Source organism: Poecile atricapillus, chromosome 11, assembly GCF_030490865.1.
Source record: "Poecile atricapillus isolate bPoeAtr1 chromosome 11, bPoeAtr1.hap1, whole genome shotgun sequence".
In the NCBI taxonomy this organism is placed as follows: domain Eukaryota; kingdom Metazoa; phylum Chordata; class Aves; order Passeriformes; family Paridae; genus Poecile; species Poecile atricapillus.
The window spans coordinates 10,242,253-10,263,465 of NC_081259.1; the positions used below are offsets into that span (position 1 = coordinate 10,242,253).

Here is a 21,213-nt window from a genome sequence, read left to right on the forward strand (position 1 = left end):
GTTTAATACAGAACAGTTCTTCAGCTGCCAGCTGAAATAAATTGTTCCATGATTTATGATCAGCACAAAAATTATCAAGCCTTCCTCTTAAGTGCATTCATCTAGAAGTACAAACTAATGGTGAATTAAAAGCAGTAAAGACTTCAACAGGTGCAAACCCCAGAGGCTTACATTCATTAAAAGCTCTTTCTGCTTCACCAAATAGAATAATAAGTGTTTTCTGGGTTCCAGGAAATCAAGTGTTAATGCTACACAAGCATAAATTTACCTAGAAGGAGTGATTACTTGCTTATTTGATATGCATGTTTTGTTTGGCAAGCTTCCCTTCTCTGGGGATTAATCAGGGCACACAGTTCATCCTCATGAGGTGGAGGGAGGCAGGACCTGAGCATGACGTGTACCCACACCTATTCATTGCTGAGCTCCAGAGACAGCATTTAGAAGTTAAAAATTAAAAGAAATGCTACATGATGTGCCCCACTTGGAACATCCCCAGGGAAATCCTCTTGCATCCAGCTAAAGTCCTGTTACTTTCGAATCACTTCAGTATCCTTTCACAACAAAGGGCTACTGGTTTGGGTAGGTGGCCTTGCAGTTAGCTATGCCACCGAACAAATCTTCCTCTCAGCATACATACAAAGCTAACATTTCTCACCAAGCACGTTTTCAGCCTCATTACTTAGGAACAAGACTAAGTGTGTGATCACAAAAACATCTCTTGAAAAGATTAACCTGCTTCCCTAGGCTGATTTGCTCTGGCATAAAAGCATTTCCACATGGAGAAGAGGCATGACAGCCGTCCTTACCTAAAGGGGTATCACCATCTCCTTTCATTTCAGGTTCAGACAATTCACAATGGCCCCTCATCTCCAAACAAATCCCTTCCCATTTCTGACACATAGTTGTCTCATCATATTTCCTTCCCTTATCACTTTCAAATTTTTTGTCATATAATTCCTTATCTTTGATAAAGAAGTCTCATTCTGTCTCTTAATCCCTAATTTTCCAAACATGTCCCTGTCACTGCAGGGATATAAGCCTGGGCTGACTACTGAGCTCTGGAGTGTACCAGTAACCCCACCATGCAGAATACAGGAAATCAGATGAACCAGTAGACACAGAGACCAAACCAAGCCTATATTTACAATATCCACTACAACTAGTACCTAGATAAGACATATAAAAAGTCAAAGGTACAGACTAGGGAGAAGGCAGTCTGCATGTAGCAAGAGACAACATAAAACCCACAAAAACATAAAAAGGCAGGAAAAAAATAGCCATGAACAGAACAACCATCACTTCTCTGTTCTGCCAGTGACAGTGTGACACACACAAATTGGCCCTTCTCCCTCCCTCCAGGCACTGTGACCCAGGAGAACAGAAGCCCATGCTCAGAGAGCAGCAGTGATCCTTCCCCAAACCCAACTCCCCATGCTGTTGATGTCAAGCGACTGCTCCTGAGGCAGAATAACCTGGTCCGATGCTCACCACAGCTACAACTGCATCTGTAGAGCAAAGAAGGAGGCAGGACATAGGGCCAGGAGTCTTGTAAGAGGGCAGAAGTACCTTCCCTTGTCAGCAGCAGCAAATCATTGGGTTAAAGAGCAAAATAACTCTTCAGAAAACCCCAACACACCAGTGACGGCTACGTGGGACTCAGGAAAAGCAAGGGAGACAAGTTACTTCCCCCACAGGCATTCTCAAGGTAATAACAGACTGTGCTGTGCATCTGTTGTTGAACATATTCAGTGGTGACTTCCTACACAGGAAAGAAGTATTCTGCATCCTGTCTTACCAAAACAAGATGGACTCCATTAAAACTAAGTACACAACAAAAACTCAAGAACAAAACGATTTCGTGGAACAGCATTTAATGCACGCATGCCCTTTATACTGCCTAAACAGATTATGGAGGTTTCTGACTTCCCCATTTCACTACCCCATTTGGTACAAGGTGGTCTGCCAATTTCCACAGCAATGTACACCTGCAGAGAGGAAGAAGCTGCGAATATGTGCCATACCGAAACCAAAACTGAAGATAAACGAGGCCAAAGTCAGGATACATACACATACTACAAGCTTCCCCCTTCCCCACACTTAACCACCAGGTTTATCCACGCAGGCACCCGTGAGATTTGTTATCTCAGCTCCCAAGGCATGACCGGAGCTGGCCCGGCCTGAGCTTCCCGGGCCCGGTGGGGGGAACCGAGAGGCCTCGCCCGAGGCGCGCCCGGGAGGCCCAATCCCCCGGGCCGCACTGCAGCCCGAGCCGCCCGGAGGCAGGGGCAGCCCAGCCCAGCCGCGGGAGACGGGAGCTGCGCGGGGCCTGCCCGCCGCGGCCGGCGAGCTCCCGGGAACGTGCCCAGGGATGAGGCGGGCGGAGGGAGCCCCTCGGCCGGCAGCGAAGGGAAGCGACAGGCAGCGCCATCCGCCAGGGCCGGCCCAGTGGCGCCGTTCGGCCCCAGCCGGCCCGGCAGCGCGGCCCCGCGTCCTTACCAGCGGGAGCAGCAGGGCCCCCAGCGCGGCCCACAGCAGCCCGGCCGCCCCCATCGTCCTCCGCCGGCTGCTCGGGGAGGGGCCTCCCTGGGCTCGGGCTCCGCACGCCCCCGCGGAGCCTTTCACCGGCTCCCGGTGCGGCGCCACTTCCTCTTCCGTCCGCCGCGGCGCCGCTGCCGCCGGCCCGGTCCCGGGACGCCGCGGGCACGGCGGGCGGTGCGGCCCTCCCGGCGGGGCGGTGCTGCGGGAGCCGGGCGGCCACGGGGCTGCGCGTCCCCGCCCCCGCGGGGCTCGGTGCCTCTGTGTCCGTGTGTTCTTTCGCTGCGGTTCGCATGGGGTCCGCCCAGCAGCCCCCTTGTTTTAGGTACTGGCGGGCTCACTGAAACTCCTCAGAGCCCTTGCAAGAGAGAGGACACGGCCGCGTTTGCCCCGCGTCTCCCGACACAAAGCAATCCGAGTGTATCGCCTCGGCCATGGGATAGAGGTGTGGTGAGGATAGCAGGATGTCGTACGTGAGAGCAACAGTACAAGAAACAGCAAAGTGTGACCTATACCACGAGATTGAAGAAGTTGTGTTCTTTGTTCTTAAAAAAAACAAAACACAACAACAAACCAAAAAGCGCATTTCAGAGATGTCTTCCAGGTTTCGAAAGTACTAAAAGGGCTCTGATGCATCAGATGTAAGAACCAGCAAGGATTTCCAGGAAGCACATGGGCTGAAACAGCTCTGTGATTTACCATCAAAGGAAGCTGTGCAACATCCCTTTTTTCGCTGGAGGTTTTCTAGCGCTGGTTCCGCCATCCGCGCCCTGCCCCTTCCCGGGGCTGCCGAAGAGCCAGCGTGCACAGGGAAGAGGAAGGGGTGAAGAAAGATTGCTGTAGAAAGAAGGGATTGTGGCCATGACTGAGATGGCGGAGGCGTTAGGGAAAGGGAGACGCCAGAGGATGAGACCACTTCAGCATCAGTAAATCAAAGCCATAAGTGGGTAACTCCTTTAGTTTGAGATGCTCACAAGCTAAGTGTTTATTAGTTATTACTACGGAGGAAGGAGATTCCTGCACGCATGGTTCTTCCCCTCTGTGCATTTAAGGACAAAGACATAGAGAATATCTACAGAGAACATTCCCCGCTGCATTATAGCAAATTGTCAAGAAGCTGTTCTATTGCTGTAAAAATCTGAGTAATGTTTACATACCTGTATATAAGTAGTGTCTTGAGCAATACCAATATTTTGATGGTAACAGACAGGCTTTTTATTTTGCTCAGTGACAATCTGCAATTCATCATTATATCACCAACAGAACAGGCTTATGCATCTTGTAGTATTGTTGACCTGCAAAAGTGTGTCTAACAATTTCATGTGCTTAAACAGTTAACTAGATAATGGCACACTATGACACAGCTAATAATTCATATTCTATGCAGAATTGGTATTTAAAAAACAGGCTAGTATGTTGTCCATCTGTGTGTTTCTATTCTGGTGCTGTTGTCAGAGTAACCATGATACTTTACGCCAACTACTATTTCTTCTTCTGAGTCTAACAAGATCTGGATGACAAATGAATACTGATTTACTTCAATAAATCTGCCAATTCTGTGATCTGTAATGAGCTATGGATATGTATATTACACTGTATTTCGGCATGGAAGAAGTCTTTAATTTGAATTACAAGTGTGTAGAAGCTCCCAGGATCAGATTCCATGGCAGCATGTCCTGTCCTGCCATGTACTAATCCTTCTCTTTGTGTTCCCCAGGAAAACACAGCAGTTTTTATTCTGTCTGCAGCTGAAAATAAAAATGGACCAAGAAAAAAGGAATATGATTTCCTCTGAATAAAAGGAAATTGCTCTCTCAAAAGTTGCTTGGTTTGATGTCCCCTGCCTTGATAGTTGTTTAAAGATATTGTGAAAACATTTTTTATACTAAACACATATTCTGTAGTCCAGTCTATGTGGGTTAGAAATACCTGCACTGAAAAGCTGGTGGGGTGATTGGTTAGGATGTCAGCTTAGGATATTTCAGGGGGTTAGGATATCAGTGAAAACTTCTTAGGTAATCTTTATTGGCAACTTCAGTAGTCCCCAGGCTTTACCATCAGCTTTACTATGTAACCAAAACTAAAAACATGATCTATTCTCAAATTTCAGCACCAAGAAAACTAGATTTTGTTCATATATGTGATTTCCAATACCAGGCAGAAGAAATCTAGGCTATAAAGACATTCAGAGCTTGAAGAATGACTTCAAAGCCTAAAGGATCCTTCTCTCTTTTTTTCCAATTTTAAACCTCAAGTTTCTTATTTGCAAAGAACAATATAACCCTAGGCATAACCAGTGTAAGGTACTAAAGATCTGTACCAAAAATTATATCCTTTCTATACCACCATAGTTCTCATCAGAGAGAATATCAACACCACTCTCAGAAAAATCCCTTTCCCATCCAAAACATCAGCATGGAATAAAATCTGTAACTCAATTTAGGCATTCCTGAAAGTGTTAAAAAAGGGAGATGCTTAATGTAGGCATTGAGGATATTAGTTAGAAAGTGGAAACTGAATCTAATAACAATTAGCATGGAAAATAAACTGCTTGAACAATACTATGCACATATTGAAATCTTCTTCATGGGAATAGTGAAATTATCCTTTCCTTCCTTCTGCAGTTTTCCATCACTTACACACTCTTCTAAACACTAATGATTTCATTCACAAGGAAAGAAATCCGAAGTGCTGTCAATTCTAGGGCTATTCTCCTAATTCTAACATTGCATTAAGTGCTAATTTATGGTTTTTTTCATAATGATCATCCTCTTGGCTTGTCAGTAAACTTATCCCAACCAATCTGCTTTTTTCTATTCATTTACCTGTATTTCCCTATGCAATTAAATTTACTTTTCCAATAGCTTAACTTTGAATTATTGTCTAATTCTGTTAACTTTGCATAAAAATCCATAAACAGAAGGTAGTTCCTTCCTAGGTAGGCAGATATGGAAGGGTGGCTATCAGCATTAAGTATTTTACAGAAACATTGCATAATGTTTAGAGGACTAAGATTGCAAAAGCAACTGGACTCTGCTTATCAAATAGTTATGTCATACAAGAATCGGGGTGGAGGGGATTTGGGATTCGTTGATCAATACCCATCTTCAAAGGGATGAAGGGATTTTAACATGTATTCATTTCTAAGAACTAAGAAAGAACACTGACCCAAATGCTGCACATATCTCTAAGAAATTTAGTAGGCAGTAGAATAATAGGACAGAATAAAGCAGGTGATGAGGAAAAGGAAATAGGTTAAATGAAAAATATTTTACTCTGTCCTATAAATTCTTTCAGTGCCTCATATTTTCACAGCTTTTTGGCTGGAGTCTGGAACAAAACAGCAAAATAACACTGTGAAACCTCTTGATTAAACAGGTACAGGAAACATTGTTGCTGAAACCTCCTGTTTCTGTGAGACAGGCACACATGCTGGCAATAGGGGCAAGTGCAACAGCCCCATGGGACCTGTGTGTCCTGGCAAGAGACTCATCCAAAATATACAAAGAACAGCATTTAAGAATTATTTATTAATGCAAGCACATGTTTAGCAACTTTTCCCCATGTACCAACAGTATTATCTGAACACCTGTAAATAGTAATTTCTACAAGGAATAGATACCCTAGTATATGAATATTATGAATATTATGCAGCAGAGAGAATAACTAATTTAAATGCGTTTTCAAGGTAATGTTTAAACTAGTTGAAAGAAACTAGTGAAAGCCTTGCTCATACACCATTATGCAGCAAGGCCCCATTAGCATACATTAATGAAGCACTGTAAACCTTACTTTTGAATTACATTGTCAAACTTGTGCCACACCCTCAAAGGCATTGAGGTTTTAATATTCCCTGGTGGTAGACACTGCAAGGGTAAATGTGTGTAAACTGCATTTAAAAGGGTATTTCTTTCACCATTAATCTTCAGCTTCAACTCATGTTGAGTCCAGACCTTCAAACTTGCATATATCAGACCAATTTTTTAAAAATAGATTTCTGGCTAGAATATATGCCATTGTTTTGTCAGATCTATGAATCCTTAATAACACACAGCTCACTAATTACTATTATTAGGGACAGTCTTCATTCACCTTTAGACTCAGGTAAGTTATGTAAAATGCATACCTATTTCTTAAGCACCAGCAAGATCAGATGCATGTAAATAAACTATTATATATAAAATAAAAAGAATTCTGTAACCCTTTTTCTAGCTCTTTGATGAATAAATATGAAATTAATTAGTCATCCACTTGTACAGGCCAAAGTCAGCTTTAAAAGTACATTAAATTCTCTCCCAGCGATTTAAATGTAGATTTTAAGTCCATTTTAAAAAATTTCAGTAAGTCAGAATAATCATACTAATTTCAGTTTAAAAGAATGCCTTATTTCCTTACACATTACTTGAGATGAAGGTCTAAATATATACATATATATTAAAACATATGTATTAGAACAGTGAAAGACATAATTCAACATTTTTTTTTGCCTCTCAATAAGGATGGGCCCTTAGTAATAATAACCTTGGTTTTGTTCAGTTTGGATTCATATGCAAATATCAGAGGAAACTTAAAATTTGTTAGAATATTCTTCCCATTTACATTGTTTTAATAACAACAAAAAAGTTAAAAGGTTCACTGAATAAAGTAATTTCAACACAGTTTTGTGGCCTTGGTTTCATGAGTAATGAATTGTACAGGTCTCAACAGACATCTCAAAGCTGTTGTTCTTGTCCAGCCATTACTACTGTCTCATATGAAAACTAGGTTAAGAGAACTTCCATTTAAACTAAAGGTTTGGGTATCATTTTAGGATATCAGTCATGTTAATGGGATGCACATAAACAGGACATATGGAACAAGTGAGAACCACAAGGTGTTCAGTAGCCATACTGCAGCACTTGATAAGCTGGGTTTAGGCAGTGCAGAGGCCAAAGCAGCCCGTGCCATGGGTGTCCTGTACACCTCATTCTTCCTAAAAGGGCACAGGTTTAGTTATGAGTTTGTCCATCTCTTAAGTTCCCAGGTGAAGACAGGAGCTGTAGTTCAGTATCAAGCATCTCAAGCTGAGAGCTTTTTTGGCACCAGAACACATACTAGTAACATCCTTGTCTACTCAAATTGCTTCACTATTTTGTTTCATATTTCCATTCTCTACATAACAGCAGGAGAAAAAGCATAAATGGAAATCCAGAATAGCCAAGGTGACCTGGCATCTCAGTCTGCAGAGTCCAACAAACTGTCACCCAAACTTCCTCAGGCACAGGGAGTTCTTCATGACCTTTCACTCCAACTTGTTCATACCCTCCCAGTACCTGGAATCTGAATATCAGATGGATCTAGTTAATTTCCCAGAAATTTTGGCAGTGCAGTGGAGCAAAGGCAGATACCCTTTTACTATTGCTATTTTGTATTAATGCTAGTTTTGATTTGGTTTGTGTTCCAGTGGGTTGCAGCAAGCCTTGGCATTTAGAACACCTGCAACCTCACATATAGCAGAAAGAAAAAGAGAAAAAGCCCTCTTGTTTTTCAAACATAAATGTGATATCAGTCTGCAACTGCTGAAACCAGAGCTACCTTTGTGGGTGGCTCTGTATTTTCTGAAAACAGCTTTTTAAGCCACTGCAGGAACTAAGCCACTACCATTCATTAAAGTTATATTGGCAATCTGTGTCTCAAAGTCCCAGCTTAGTCATGCATTTAAGTGCCTAATTTCCTCCATATACCAATTATGCACATATTATGGGTATTTTCCAACTGATATCAAAGCTGTCTTGTGCATTGCAGATAAGAAACGTCAACATGAGCATGTTCTGCTCCCTGCTCCTTCCTCATTAATGTGCACCACATTGCCTCTCTGTGGCGAAATCTCCCTCACTTCCATACCTCATTTTTTCTGTAGTTCCTGATCAGCCTATTAGCTCTTCAACACTTTCCCTGCAGTAGGAAAAGTTAAGCAATAACAAGGGGACTTTATGCTTTCACATAGCAAAATATAAAAGTGGCTCAGAACTGTGTGTGATGAAAAGTTTAAGTAACTCAACAGCTCCAACAGGCCAGTTCTTAGAGAGGACCTATTCTGTCCAGGATGAGAAACCTTTTACATATACACTGTAGCCACATTAATATTATCAGGAAAATTACTGGTGTAAGTACCTTAAGCCTTCTGTGTCAGACAAATCACTGTGTATGAAGGAAGGACAGTTTATCTGCAGAAGTCCAGGCACCAACCACTTTCAGCATCTCTTTAGGCACTCAGAACTTCACTTTTACAGGTAAAACTTTGAATTTCAAGCATTAACCACAAAGTACCTGCGAGCCTTACAGGAACCCACTCACCAGAGAATATCCTAGCACCACTGTAAAACAGAAGTGTTTTCTTCCTATAGTTCCACAGTGATTATGAAAGGCAGACAAGATAGTTCTTACCTTCAGCTGTTGGCTTTTCAGGGCAGTGTCACAGTGCTGACAGCAAAGTAAATCCAAACATGTTCAGGAGCATTCATTTAATCATCTTTCACTGACAGATTGGAGTTTATTTTTCCAGTGATACCATATTTAGTAACATATAATGAATTTCATGAGCATGGAATTTAACACTGTTGAATTGTGCTTATTCTTGCTGGCATAGAAAGATAAAGGGCATTTATTAATCTCTTAACATTTTTTGTCTATACAGAGTGGAAGCTACAGCAGCACCTGGTAGTCCAATATGGTAAGAGCATACAAAGGAACAGTACCATGTGTGTGGGTTGCAAGTTATCATATCACAGGCTAACTTGGCACATAGCATTGACACCCTATAATTGGTATAAAGCTGCTCTGCAGGAGATAAAAAGACATATTAGGTTGCGAAAAAAACAAATACCTTTTCTGTATACTGACCACAGGTGTATGCAGTATTATGGGACAGTCAGTAAAGCCTAGCAGGAACATCAGGGGATAAGATAGCCAGAATTGAAAATACCTCCCTATCCCACTATCTTTTTTTTTCCCAAGGAAGCAAACATGCTAAGACTCTGCCAGATTACATAAAAAACAGTCGATCCTGCTCTGCTTGCAAGTTATTTTACTTCTGACTAAAGAAAGGAAACATAAAATGGCATCAAGCCAGAGCTGTAATGTTTCTTGATTGTCTTGATGTAAGTGTTTCACAGCCTAGAACATGGATCAAAAAGTTTGATCAATTGGTATCATTTCTGTATTTTATTTCAATCAAGTGCCAAAAACCACCAAACCCCACAATGGAGTTAGAGCTTGCATAGAACAGAGAAGACTTGATGTAAAACTGTGCTCTCTAGTGGAGAAATTTCATTCTATGCAATAAAAGTTGAAGCCATGCTGATCCATTTACTTATCCAACAGTTTTCAGTGCAGAGAAAATATCAGGATTTTCCACAATATGAAAAGAGTGAAAATTCCCAGTTCAACATATTTATTATAACTAAAATAGATTCACACTGAGTTATATGACAGATTACAGGTACACAAGGTTTCTAAATATAGAACAAAAAATATCGAAGCCCTAAAACGTGTTTATGTTTGTTAGATTTTTAAAAGTAATGACACTTTTAATGTAATAGCAAAACATTTCTTTTTAATGATCTTGCACTTTATTATGGTCTTATATAATACTATATAGTCTGATGAAAATAGGTTAGTTTCACACCAGATAATGCTACTCAGTTTACATGATCAAAACTAGGATTTTTCTCTAAATAAGTGTTAATAACAAATTTTCTGTTCATTTATCCTTAGAGAGAAGAAGTGAAATATTCACCAATTCCTTTATTTCTAGTTATACTGCTAATTTTAAATCTACTGAATGGGTCTCCAAGAAACCCTAACTTTTCTTCAATGTGTTTTCTTACAGTGTTAACAAAATACAGCCCATTTTCTCCATGCCAACTGCCCTATCACCCTTTTTTCTGGGCACGTACAGATGACTGAATGCATTAGCTCCATATAAAAGCAGATGAATTAGAATCTATTCTTTCAAACACCTTGGCCACTTTTTGCTTTCTCAACACTATATAGGATCTAGCTTTTTTGAACTCTGTATCTTAACTAGGTTGTTAGAGTATATCTGAAGTTAGAAGACAGAAATGCAAAAGACTTGCAAAAGCTAAATGTACAGTTAATTATGCTAATTTTAAAATATATTAAAATTTGGTGTGCATTCTAATTGGAGAGTAAGGATCTAGCAAGACATGGATATTAGGTTTCTCTTATGTGGTTTCAGAATGTTATGATCAGCTGTTGACCATTACAGAAAGCAATACTCCCTTTTTGGACCTAAAAGATAAAACATGGGGGAGGGGAAAAGCTGTTTTTTAAAACATATACAGAAACACAGAGCTACCATTCATGTTTTAAGTTCCCTAGTATATTCTGAAAAGGCAGCCTAACAATATTCAGCAAGGCCAGCAGCCTAGATTTAAGAAGTATCACAACTACAAACAGAATCATACAAGTTAAAAGATTTTCCAGCTATAATTTTTTTTAAATGGAAAAATGTTCATAACTGATCTTTTGCCTAGAGCAAGGACAGTTTGCTGACTTCCAGCATAACTTGTGCTGATATGGCAGCATTTTAAACACTTGTAATTAGTTAATCCCAAGAGAGCAAGCAGATTTCCTGTTTCTGCAGTGGTAGTCATACAGAATTTTGAGCTGGGGAACAATTGTCAGTGATTGGGTAAGAGAAAAACCTAGTTCTGCTTCAGCAGTTTTGTCACATCACTTAATCGAAAGATGAATAAGAACTAAGTAATAAACTGTAGTTTGAGCATGTCTAAGTATTTATGGCTGTTTATTTAAATATTTATGAAGTGCTGGAATTCTGCAAAATGCTGTTTCCATTTAATACCCTCCTGCAACTTTTCACAATATTCTTTAAATGCGTGTTCTTCACATGGCCGTATCACTTACACCACATGCAAGAAAATATTAATTTCATATAAAACAGACAGTCTTTAAATTAAGGAGCCAGAAAGACAAGCAAGATATCCCTTGAAGTCCTGTGTGGCTAACGTTACAGAGAGGTAACAAAGGAGAGATCTTAAATATGTTTAGTTTAAAATTCAATGGTAGTCATGCAAAACTAACACACAGTTGTGAGCATATTGTAGCACCACTAGAAGTTAACTGGTAGGTACAATTAGCTGTGTTGCAGTAATAGCTGCCAGTCACAGCAGTGTGTGTGCACGGATGGGAGGCAGCCCAGTCGCTGAGGGACACATGTCTTGTTCTCAGCCTCATTTGAGAGTCAAAACGTTTGCAAAAGCTACATTTTTAGATACAGAAGTGTTATCTTGGCAAGGCAGAAGTTTCACTGTGTTTTGCAGACTCAGCTAACTATCCCACATTAGAGTTCATTCACTATCAAAAAGCATTAAAAAAATACCAAAAATTTATGCATTAGGTTGTAAAGCATCTAAAAAACAGGTCCAAAGTTATCTCGCAGCTACAAGGTCATACTTAGCAAGTCAGTTTAGCCCATGTAAGAAGTGAAATCATGTGATATCTTCCAATTAAATCTCCTCTGCATTTCCTGCAAGGAGAAAAAACAGATGCCAAAATCCCAGGCAATTCATACTGACTTGCAATTCCATCTTATATGACAGCTTTGAGAGGCTTTTGGGACAGAGCTAGGAAGTCATCCACAGTGACAAATTACAGTTGCTACTACAACACTACCATGACTGACCATTTTAAGGACAACTTACAATAACTCCTTCAGAAGATATTGTGCAAAGAACACCAAAGCTTGTACTGACCTATTTTTAATTTAGGTACTCTCCCTACTCCATAGTAACAAGGTTTTAGAGAATATGAAAGCACAGTCCAGGGGATCCTCATAAGACAGAGCAGATTTCAGCCTTCTCTCGGTTTCCTATATTTCAACAGTTGCAGAAGTGCCATTTGTGTAGCCACCTTTAGACTTCATGTGGTCCTGAATTGACACAGCCTAGGGAAAAAAGCTTATTAGAACACACAACTTACAAATTCTGGTTGCCAGAGCAATTATTAAAGGCATCAATTTGAAAGAGCAGATAGGCCACATGTTTACAGTGCTGAGTCCCAACTATAATAAGGAGAAATAATAACAAAATCCTGTTAAATACAATTTTAAGTCAGTGTTTGAGACGCATTTTGCTATACAAAATCCACTTATTCTTACATCCCTCAACCTGGCACAGCTTTGACTTCAGGGTGATTTAGTTCTAGTATCAAGTGCATCCATAGAATCTGTATCCAAAAGGTTCTCATCATGTGTAAAGATACTGAGGAAATGAGCACTTCCTGCTCAGTGTATCTCCCACAGTATCTCATATTTACAAACCAAAAGACAGTTCTCTTCTGATGCTACTCTATTGATTAAAAAAAGCCCAGCCTTCAAGATTTTTCTCTCTCTTACAATTATCTAGTATTTTATTAGCTACTTGCTCTACAGGTGACTGCAGGGAGATGTGTGCTTTCCCAGAGGTGCACACTTACTGAGGAATAGTCGCTACTCATGTCTCTGGCCCCGACGTGCGCGGTGTGTACAAAGTTCATTGGCTCTCCTATCATATTCCGGTCCAGCCTCCGACGCCTCTTCTGTGAGGAAAAAAGATATCTTAGGTCTCTATTCAGAAAACATCAGCAGCTTTCAGCCAGAAACAAGTGGCCAAGATAAAAATAGACAGCCAGGACTGACCCTAATGACACCTCATGGCAAGCGGGCTGAAGTTTCAGCCTGTTCGCAGTAAGACACAACGACAGTCACTTTCATTACTGCTAATTGAATTCTAGCAAAAGCTTTATTTACTGTTGGAAAGTCAGGGCCTGAGAACTACAAACAATAATACTGTCTAAGTTTCTGGCAAAGAACACACAGTTCAAACATAGCTTAACAGGAATTGTTTTAGTTTTTGCATTTCTTTGCCCAAATTAATCAAACCAACAAGATAATGTTTCCTGTGTAACTGGAAAACAAAATTTCAAATCTGATAAAGGGTGGCAGCTATGCATCTACCTACCGGTGGGGGCTGTTCACCATTGCACCAATTAAAACAAACCAGGAACTCAGTCATTATATTTCTCAGTAGGTAATAAGGTCTTGTTAAATATAATTCTCTGGGAGTTTGAGCAGTTCAAGGATCAAGATGCAGTTCCTAGAGTGAGCTTAAAAAGGAATTGCTTGTGCAGGTTCACTGGTAGAGATCACAAAATGTATTTGATAAGTATACCTGCAAAGAGATGAATATTTAAATTTATATTAAAATATATCAAAGTTTTGTAACAGTTATTGAGAAATAGGCAGTTCCTAAGACTAAACCAAGATTGTTACATTCTTGAACATACCTGTAGAGGAGAGAAGCATCAATTTAAAATTACTATGTTCAAGTCAAAAATCAGGGTTAAGAATTCTGTGTATTTACTCACAGGGAGTATAGGAAGTTCTTTACAGAAATGTAATAAAAACAATGATAGAATTAAGTCAAGTCTTGTTTAACAATCTGTGATCTGATTGTAGGCAAAGCTAACCAATACTTATGTTTTATTTACTCTTTTTAAAAAAAAAACAGCTTTGAACAGATTGACCTGTTAACATTTACAAACTGAGGCCTTACATATGATACAGTTACTCTACTTAGATAGGGGAAAGCTCAAAGCAAAGAGCCTTCTACAACTCCAAATAGCCCTTAAAAGAGAAAAGAGCCTTGCATACCAGCAAAGGAAACCATTCATCAGAGCCTAGAGCTTCCCAGAATGTATAAAAATATTAACCTAGCAATCCTGACCTGGAGACACAACCAGGAAAATCACAAAGTACCGTGAAGGCAGGAGACAGCTCAATTTTTAGTAGTTACTGACTTTTTTTTTTTTTAAATGTGTCTTCCTTTAAAGCAATCCTTGGGTTATACAGTAGCCTTTGATATCAATTTTTTCATACTCCAGATCATTAAAACAATATCACAACATGTCAATTTAATAAAGTTTTGTGGTTTTTTTTAAAGCTTACAGCTTAACAGAAGTTAAACAGTTAAATAGTTTAATCAATTCAATCTTTCTGAGCCTCCACTAAAGCTTTCACAACCAACCAGCATGAGTTTCCTCCTTCATAGGCATTTCTTATGTAGTTCCACAATTATGTAATTAGCACATCTATTTATTTTACCTTTGTGGTTTTCTAACGTCTCACTTCAAGCAGATTTCTTAAATTTCTGTGATTTATCTTTCAAAGCATTTCTTATGTCTGCTCCTTTGTTTTAAGTAGTCTATGGGATACATTTCTGCAGAATGTCTTGTATTACTCCAGTTTGTCCTAGGTGGTTTTAATACAACTCATTATCTGCCTCATATTTCACCTCATCCTCTCACAATGGTCTTCACCACCGGAAGGGACAGTGGTCCACACAACCATAGAAACATGCAGAAGTCAAAGCTTTTACCAGCACTTCACATTAGTCGCAGATTTTTTGGTTTTGTTGCATGCTAATGAGACCACATCAAAGCTAAAATTTTCTTAAGTGTGTCACCGCGCAGAGATCACCTATTTGGAAATCAGACTGCCTGATACGACACCATGCCTATCCCAAAGCAACAGCTGATCTCCTACCGTCCTCCTGCCGTACCCCCATGTGTCCATCTCCCTCCGTGGGGCTCCGTGCGTACCTCGGTGCTGCCTGCCGCTCCCGGAGAGTCCTGACAGGATGGTGTGTCCTCATTCGAGCGCTGGCACACACCCAGCTCCCGACTTGGCAGCTTCAGCACATTTACAGTTCATATTCCTGGGTTATAATTAGTCCTGTTGGCTAAGCAAGAACGCTCCGCTGCGCTCCCATGCCCTGCGGCGGCTCCACCGCTCCGGGAGGTGCTGCACAAGTCTCTTGAGCACTTCACGCGTCCCTACAGGTGTCAGAAACGCAAAGCGGAGACCAAAAATAGAGCCCTGGTTTGGCGTCAGATTTGTGCAGCCGTGCAGTTTTCTCAGCACTCCCCATGCAGCCTGTGGCTCACTTCCACCCCTGCGGCAGCTCTGCAGGTGTCCTGCTGGCACACAGCGTGCTGAGCGCCTTCCTGTTGTCTTTTACATCAGAACGCTTCTTTTCCTTTGCATGACTCAGAGAATCATCCCCCAGGACAGGAATGTTTGTGCCAGGGCATGGGACACCACCTTACTCCCAGAGACTCAAGATTTCCACTCTAACTAGAAGAATTTTAAAAACATCTTAACGTTTTCAGGCTCGCCCAAGACAAGTAAAAGCCAACAAGAATGTCCGAACCAAGGAGAAAACAACATTTTGTCACAGTTGGCACGCAGACCAGAACGGGACAATATCCTGTTGTTCTTTCTCTCTGTTTTTCACCATGGCAGCAGTATCATCGAGGCGAGGAGACAAAGGGCCTGGGAATGGCTAGCACGCGCAGACACGGGTGCTGGATGTGCTGGCAGGATGCACAGCCCTGCTGGAGCCTGGGACCTTAAAGCACCCCAGAGCTTTGGGAATGTTGAGATAAACTTCCCTGAGTGTAACAATCAATTTCTTCTACCACTGCTGTGTATTAAAAAGTATTCAAAGTCTTCTTGTATTTTATTTACAAAATATAAATGGAAAATATTGGCCTGAACCATATCAAAAGAACCAAAAACCTGAATATTTGCATAGAGAAGGGAGACACGTGGTAATGTTGATAAATAACATCACTAAACACATTTATTCTTCCCAACTGGCCCTTAGACTCAAGGTCAGATCATGTAAAATCCTTGCCTTGAACTCTTAGTGCAGGACAATGAAGGTACAGTTAGTGTATATTGTCACAGGCTGCCATCCACCTGCCCCAATCCAGCGTTAAACTGGGATTACTGCTGGGCCCACTTGTTGTCATTTTAATTCCAGCTCTGTCAATAGTAAGTTCATGCAAGGAGCAGTGTATTTTAGCCTAAATGCCTTTCTGAAAACCACCATGCTTCTAATTTGTTAATTTGACATCAACATCACGTTAAAGTCCTCAAACGGTTATAGGTTTACATATTTACATTTTGAATGACAAGGTGTGGCAAAAGACAGCAAAACTTGTATTAGTTTTAAGCATGGAACTTGAAGAGTGCATCTTGCTTGGTAAAAAGGTGAAGAGTACAAAACAATTATTAAGACTTTGGAAGAACCTTGGGGCCAAACAGATAAAATCTTCTGTAGAGTGAGTTTAGCTGCTTGGAAGTAGCACCCTGATTTTACCAGTGTATGTACAGATTACAGGGATGCATTCCTCAAACTATACAGTAATGCTACTATGTATCATAAATGTATATCTTGGTCTACCATCCTGGGGCTTCACAGAAAACTGAGAATAAGGTTTTACCTGATCCCTTCAATGATCTAGGTGTGTAGGATTTTTAACCTAAGAAATTGGGGTTTACTCTATGAGGACATCCTTCTTTCCAACGCTATGTAGACATACATATTTTAAAAATAACTCTTCAAAACCCAACAAAACCAAAACTAAAACCAAACAACCATAAAACTCCCTCATACATAAAAGCCCCCCAAACCACAAAGGCAGCTCCCCTGTTTCAAATTGAAAATGAGCTAAATTACCTTAATATTGAAATAAAAATTTATTTTCAACTAAGTATCTGTTCCACTTTAAATAAGAAAAGCCAAAAGACCAAATTATGTGTTTGGAAGTTAAAAACAACTGCAAAAGGAATCAGCTGAGGTTGCCTTGCAGTTTTACTAGAAAAAAACACTAAAAATCATGAAAAGCAAGCAAATGGTTGGCAACACACCCACCACTGATAATGTAAACATGTTGAATGGATTAAGTGGCTTGTAAATGATGAAATTGAAAGTTACTAAAAAAAAGCTATGATCAAAAATTTCCCTTCTTTACAGAAGGGAAAAAAGCCTTAACAAGAAAAGGTAGAGTTCCTTAGGCAACATCTGAGGAGCAAACATGACGGCCAGGGAAAAGCTTATGAGGAAAGCAGGAAAAGCAGGAATTGGCCCCATTTAGAGAAGGCTACAGAAGAGATTCTCTCCGTGTTGATGTCCCGGTCAGTATTCCTGGGGCCTCCCGAGGCTCCGGCCCGGCCCGAGGACACGCCGTGACCTTGACCGCAGCGATGCTCGCGGGGCTGCCGCGCTGCGCCCGGGACAACGGCAGGGGGCGCCCCGCGCAGCCCCCGCGCTCGCGGCCTTCCCGCCCCGCCGCTCCCTCAGGAGCTTCGCGCGCCCTCACGGGGAGCCACGGCCGGTCCTGGCCCCAGCGTAGCTCCTCACTGTAGAACCGGGCCGGTGTCCGGAGCGGGGCCCAGCCGAACCGCCCGAGCGCCCGACACTGCCGCAGCTCCGCCCTCGCGGGAGGGGAGTGCGCGGCCCTGCGCTGCACCGGCAGAGCCAGCAGGGGGCGCCACGCCTTCACCTCCCCGGCGCGGAGGCCGTCGAGCGCCATCTAGCGGCCGCTCTGTAACACGGCCGGGCGTGAGTGAGCGTTCCTCAGCCAATCGCCGCGAGCCGTTCGCGTCACGCCGCTTCTTATTGGCTGTGCGGAGGAGGCTGCCGCCCAATGGGCGCGGCGGAGCGCGAGGGGAAGGCGAGCGCGCGCGGGCACCGCCCCCCTTTGCGGAGCGCGCGGCGCGGCGCGGACCGGCCCTGCTGCTGCTCTGAGCGACCATGGCGCTGCCCAGCAGTTGACGTTTGGCTTCTCCCCTCTCCACCTTCTCCTCTTTCTCCGGCCCCTTCCTTCTCCCTGCCCGGGTCCCGGCTCAGGCACGTAGACGGCCGGTACCGGAGACACCGGGTCCCCCCCGCCCCTCAGAAACAGGCAGTAGGAGTCGGGCCGGGCGGCCGCCGGACGCGCCATGAACATCATCATCGGCATCGGCGGGTGAGAGCTGGGACCGGGCGGGGAAAGCGGCTCGGGCTGCGGGACGGGCACGGGTCTCTCACCCCGGCCCCTCCCGGTGCCGCAGTGGGGGTGGGGGGGTGGACGCGGCCCCCACGTGGCGCTTCCCGACGGCCGCGCTCTCGCCGCAGGGTCACCAACGGCGGCAAGACCACCCTGACCCGCCGGCTGATGCGGGCCCTGCCCAACTGCAGCGTGGTGCACCAGGATGACTTCTTCAAGGTGAGCGGCCCGCCGGCCCCTGCAGGCCGCGGGAGGGCGCGGGGTGACCCCCGCGAGCTTCCGCCCGCGCTGCTGGCGCGCTGCCCGCCCTGCGCCGCCCTGCCCGCGCTGCCTGGCGGGGCCGTGCGGCGGCCGGATAACCCGCGCGGTAGCGGCTCTCCAGGACTTTCCGCGGAGCGCTGTGCTCCTGTCCGTGGGAAGATAGAGGAGCAGGCGGCTTTATCTGAGCTTCGTACTGCTGGTTTTATCTGCATGCAAAGGAAGCTGGTGGAGGGCTAAGATTCCCCTTTGTAACTTCTGGGTTTGGATCTTGAATCTTGCTTTGAAATGGGTATTGACCTTCTCAGTAGCTGTCCTGACCAAGCAGGTTTGTTTTTTTTCTCTTGTTACTGTTTCAGCCCCAAGATGAAATAGAAGTTGAAGATGGGTTTAAACAGTATGATGGTAAGCCTTTGTTAGTGTTAAAAAAGCATAACTCAAAAACTTAAAGAGTATTTTAATTCTTTACGTGCACTGTTTTGTACTGACTGTATCACTAGATTATATTAAATTACTGCATAATGATAGTTGTCTGTTTCATCTTAGTGATTAGTGCATTAGATATGGAAGCTATGATGAGTACCATAAATGCTTGGATTAAAAACCCAGTCAAGTTTGAACGTTCTCATGGGATCAACAACACACTGGATGCCCAGATCTTGGAAGATAAGGCTGGAGGAGATGAAACAATCCACATTCTTATTGTTGAAGGCTTCCTACTTTACACCTACAGGTAATCAATTGTGCCTTCATACATTTTGACTTTTACATTATTTCGTGTAATGGGCAAACCTCCAAGGGAATAAAAAGATGTGTTCTAAACCAAGAGTTGGCATCTGGCATTGACTACTGCCAAGTTTAGGTGTCACAAGTCTAAAGGTCGCTGGAAGTACAGGAAATGGGTGTAGTTTTACTTTTTTGGATTTTGCTACTAATTAGTTGAGGTAACCAAACGGGTATCTCTTTCAGGCCACTGATTGACGTGTTCCACCATCGGTACTTTCTTTCCATTCCATACGAAGAGTGTAAAAGGAGAAGAAGGTGAGTTTGTCAGAGTTCTTTGCTAGCCCAATAAGATTTTACTCCATTCAAGAGTTTGTTTTTCTGAAGCTTTTAGATGAGAAGCGATAAAGCAAATGTAGCTGCTGAATTAGAAAACCGTAGTTTCTTTCACCAAACTGACCTAAAACTTCCCACCAAGCTATTGTATCATATATGTAATGTTCAGTTTCTGCACACACCTTTCACTAGGCTTTCTCTCATGCTGGTTTTCCAATTATGCACTTGCCAGGTTTCCAATTATCTGAGGTTTTACATTTGGCTGTATTGTTGCACACATACACTGTTCTTACAGCAAATGAAAACTTCAATTACATTTCAAGAGGAATAAGTAGACAGCTATTTTTCCAAAGTTTTGCTAGAGCTTTTAAGAGTTTATTCATCAGTATTTAGATCAGGTTTGTCCCAGTAACTCCTTTTGCATTTTAAACACTTTGGACTTGCACATCAAATTTCAGTTTATTTTCATAACTTGATACTTGCAGCCCTTGCTAACTACTAACTTTCAATAATCTCAGAAACTAGACTGGAGTCAATGGGCTTAGGCTAATGTGTAGGGAACACCAATGAACGATCTGTCATTTTCCTGAATTGTTATTAGACTACTTGTGAGTAACAGTGCCTTAATTTACAGTTCAAGGAATTACACTGTACCGGATCCACCTGGATTGTTTGATGGCCACGTTTGGCCTATGTACGTAAAGCACAGGAAGATAATGGAAGAACTTGGAGTTGATGTGGGTAAGTCTTTAATGATAAAAGCACTTTATGAGATTACTTTTCAAACCTGTGCAATACATACTGGTTAGATGCATACCGGTTAGGTGAATGAAGCAGATGGAGGTATTTTTCTGATACCAGCTAGCTGCATGCTTTTTAAATTAGGATCTGTCAAGCTTACAGAGACATTCTGTTATAGCTCTCTCATTTTACTTTCTTTAAGTGCATTTGAATGGGACGAAATCAAAGGAGGAGCTGTTTAATGATGTGTATGGGCAGATCCAGAATAAGATTGAAGAATTACTTAACACCCAGGTATATGTTCATGCTTATAATTGCAATTCAAAGGCAAACCTTTTAAAACCTCTGTTGGAAAAGCATGAAGCTGTAACTTGAAATATGTTCACATCTATCTTTCTGTTTAGAAATAAGCTGCTGCTGCTGATTCTTGTGAGTGAAGATGATTCCTGTTTGCTCCATGCTGCCTACCTGACTGCCTCTAAAGTTCCAGCTTCTGTGAAGACTCAACCCTCAAATTCAACTTTGTTCAACCTTTCCCTTGAAAACTGAGTTCTATATGGTCATAATTAAAAAGCACTTCCCCCTTGTCTGTGATCCTAAACTGTGCTTCTGTCTAGTATGTGTTCTCAAGTAACTCTTCATGATGGTCTTAGTGTCACAGGTTAAAACACTGTAGTGGAACTGATGCAGAGTGGCTCAACTATCCTAGAAGAGAGTGTGTGT

At 42.3% G+C, this 21,213-nt stretch overlaps 3 protein-coding genes across 9 annotated transcripts in view; 1 reads left to right on the top strand and 2 right to left on the bottom strand.

The window, feature by feature from the left end:
* The window catches only part of SPPL2A (signal peptide peptidase like 2A), a 29,086-nt gene extending 24,753 nt beyond the window's left edge, over positions 1-4,333 (bottom strand). The window contains exon 1 of one of the 4 annotated variants that reach the window (XM_058847294.1): positions 2,497-4,333. In XM_058847294.1, the coding sequence (XP_058703277.1) occupies positions 2,497-2,550 (54 nt within the window). In that variant the 5' untranslated portion in view covers positions 2,551-4,333. The remainder of the gene's footprint in view (positions 1-2,496) is intronic. The other 3 variants (XM_058847296.1, XM_058847293.1, XM_058847295.1) reach the window with 3 other exon arrangements.
* Positions 4,334-9,719: 5,386 nt separating this feature from the next.
* On the bottom strand, positions 9,720-15,536 carry LOC131583332 (CDC42 small effector protein 2-B-like). Of its 4 annotated transcripts, XR_009278494.1 has the most exons (5): positions 15,140-15,536; positions 13,557-13,766; positions 13,033-13,134; positions 12,312-12,502; positions 9,720-12,085 (listed from the first exon to the last, which is right to left on the bottom strand). XR_009278494.1 is itself a non-coding variant. In XM_058847298.1 (4 exons), the coding sequence occupies exons 2-4, from the start codon at positions 13,608-13,610 to the stop codon at positions 12,428-12,430; spliced, it is 231 nt and encodes a 76-aa protein (XP_058703281.1). In that variant the 5' UTR covers positions 13,611-13,766; positions 15,196-15,536; the 3' UTR covers positions 9,720-12,427. The 4 variants fall into 4 exon arrangements, 3 of the variants coding, with proteins under 3 accessions (XP_058703281.1, XP_058703283.1, XP_058703280.1); XM_058847298.1 differs by having other exon boundaries at positions 9,720-12,502; positions 15,196-15,536; XM_058847300.1 differs by having other exon boundaries at positions 9,720-12,502; positions 15,156-15,536.
* A 2,590-nt stretch (positions 15,537-18,126) lies between these two features.
* Positions 18,127-21,084, top strand: LOC131583055 (nicotinamide riboside kinase 2-like). Its single transcript, XM_058846844.1, has 8 exons — positions 18,127-18,411; positions 18,561-18,651; positions 19,050-19,095; positions 19,237-19,423; positions 19,660-19,731; positions 20,384-20,490; positions 20,693-20,784; positions 20,895-21,084. Exons 1-8 carry the CDS (start codon positions 18,386-18,388, stop codon positions 20,898-20,900), a joined length of 627 nt encoding a protein of 208 aa, XP_058702827.1. The 5' UTR covers positions 18,127-18,385; the 3' UTR covers positions 20,901-21,084.
* The last annotated feature ends 129 nt before the right edge of the window (positions 21,085-21,213 follow it).

Coding starts and splice junctions, on each gene's coding strand:
- LOC131583332 (XM_058847298.1), bottom strand. CDS start 13,610: ATGACTGAGTTCCTGGTTTGTTTTAATTGGTGCAATGGTGAACAGCCC. Junction 13,135..13,556: donor ATGGTGAACAGCCCCCACCG/GTAGGTAGATGC, acceptor TTTTCCTCACAG/AAGAGGCGTCGGAGGCTGGA. Junction 12,503..13,032: donor TGAGTAGCGACTATTCCTCA/GTAAGTGTGCAC, acceptor TTTTTTCCCTAG/GCTGTGTCAATTCAGGACCA.
- LOC131583055 (XM_058846844.1), top strand. CDS start 18,386: ATGAACATCATCATCGGCATCGGCGG. Junction 19,424..19,659: donor TTCCTACTTTACACCTACAG/GTAATCAATTGT, acceptor TATCTCTTTCAG/GCCACTGATTGACGTGTTCC. Junction 20,491..20,692: donor AGAACTTGGAGTTGATGTGG/GTAAGTCTTTAA, acceptor ACTTTCTTTAAG/TGCATTTGAATGGGACGAAA.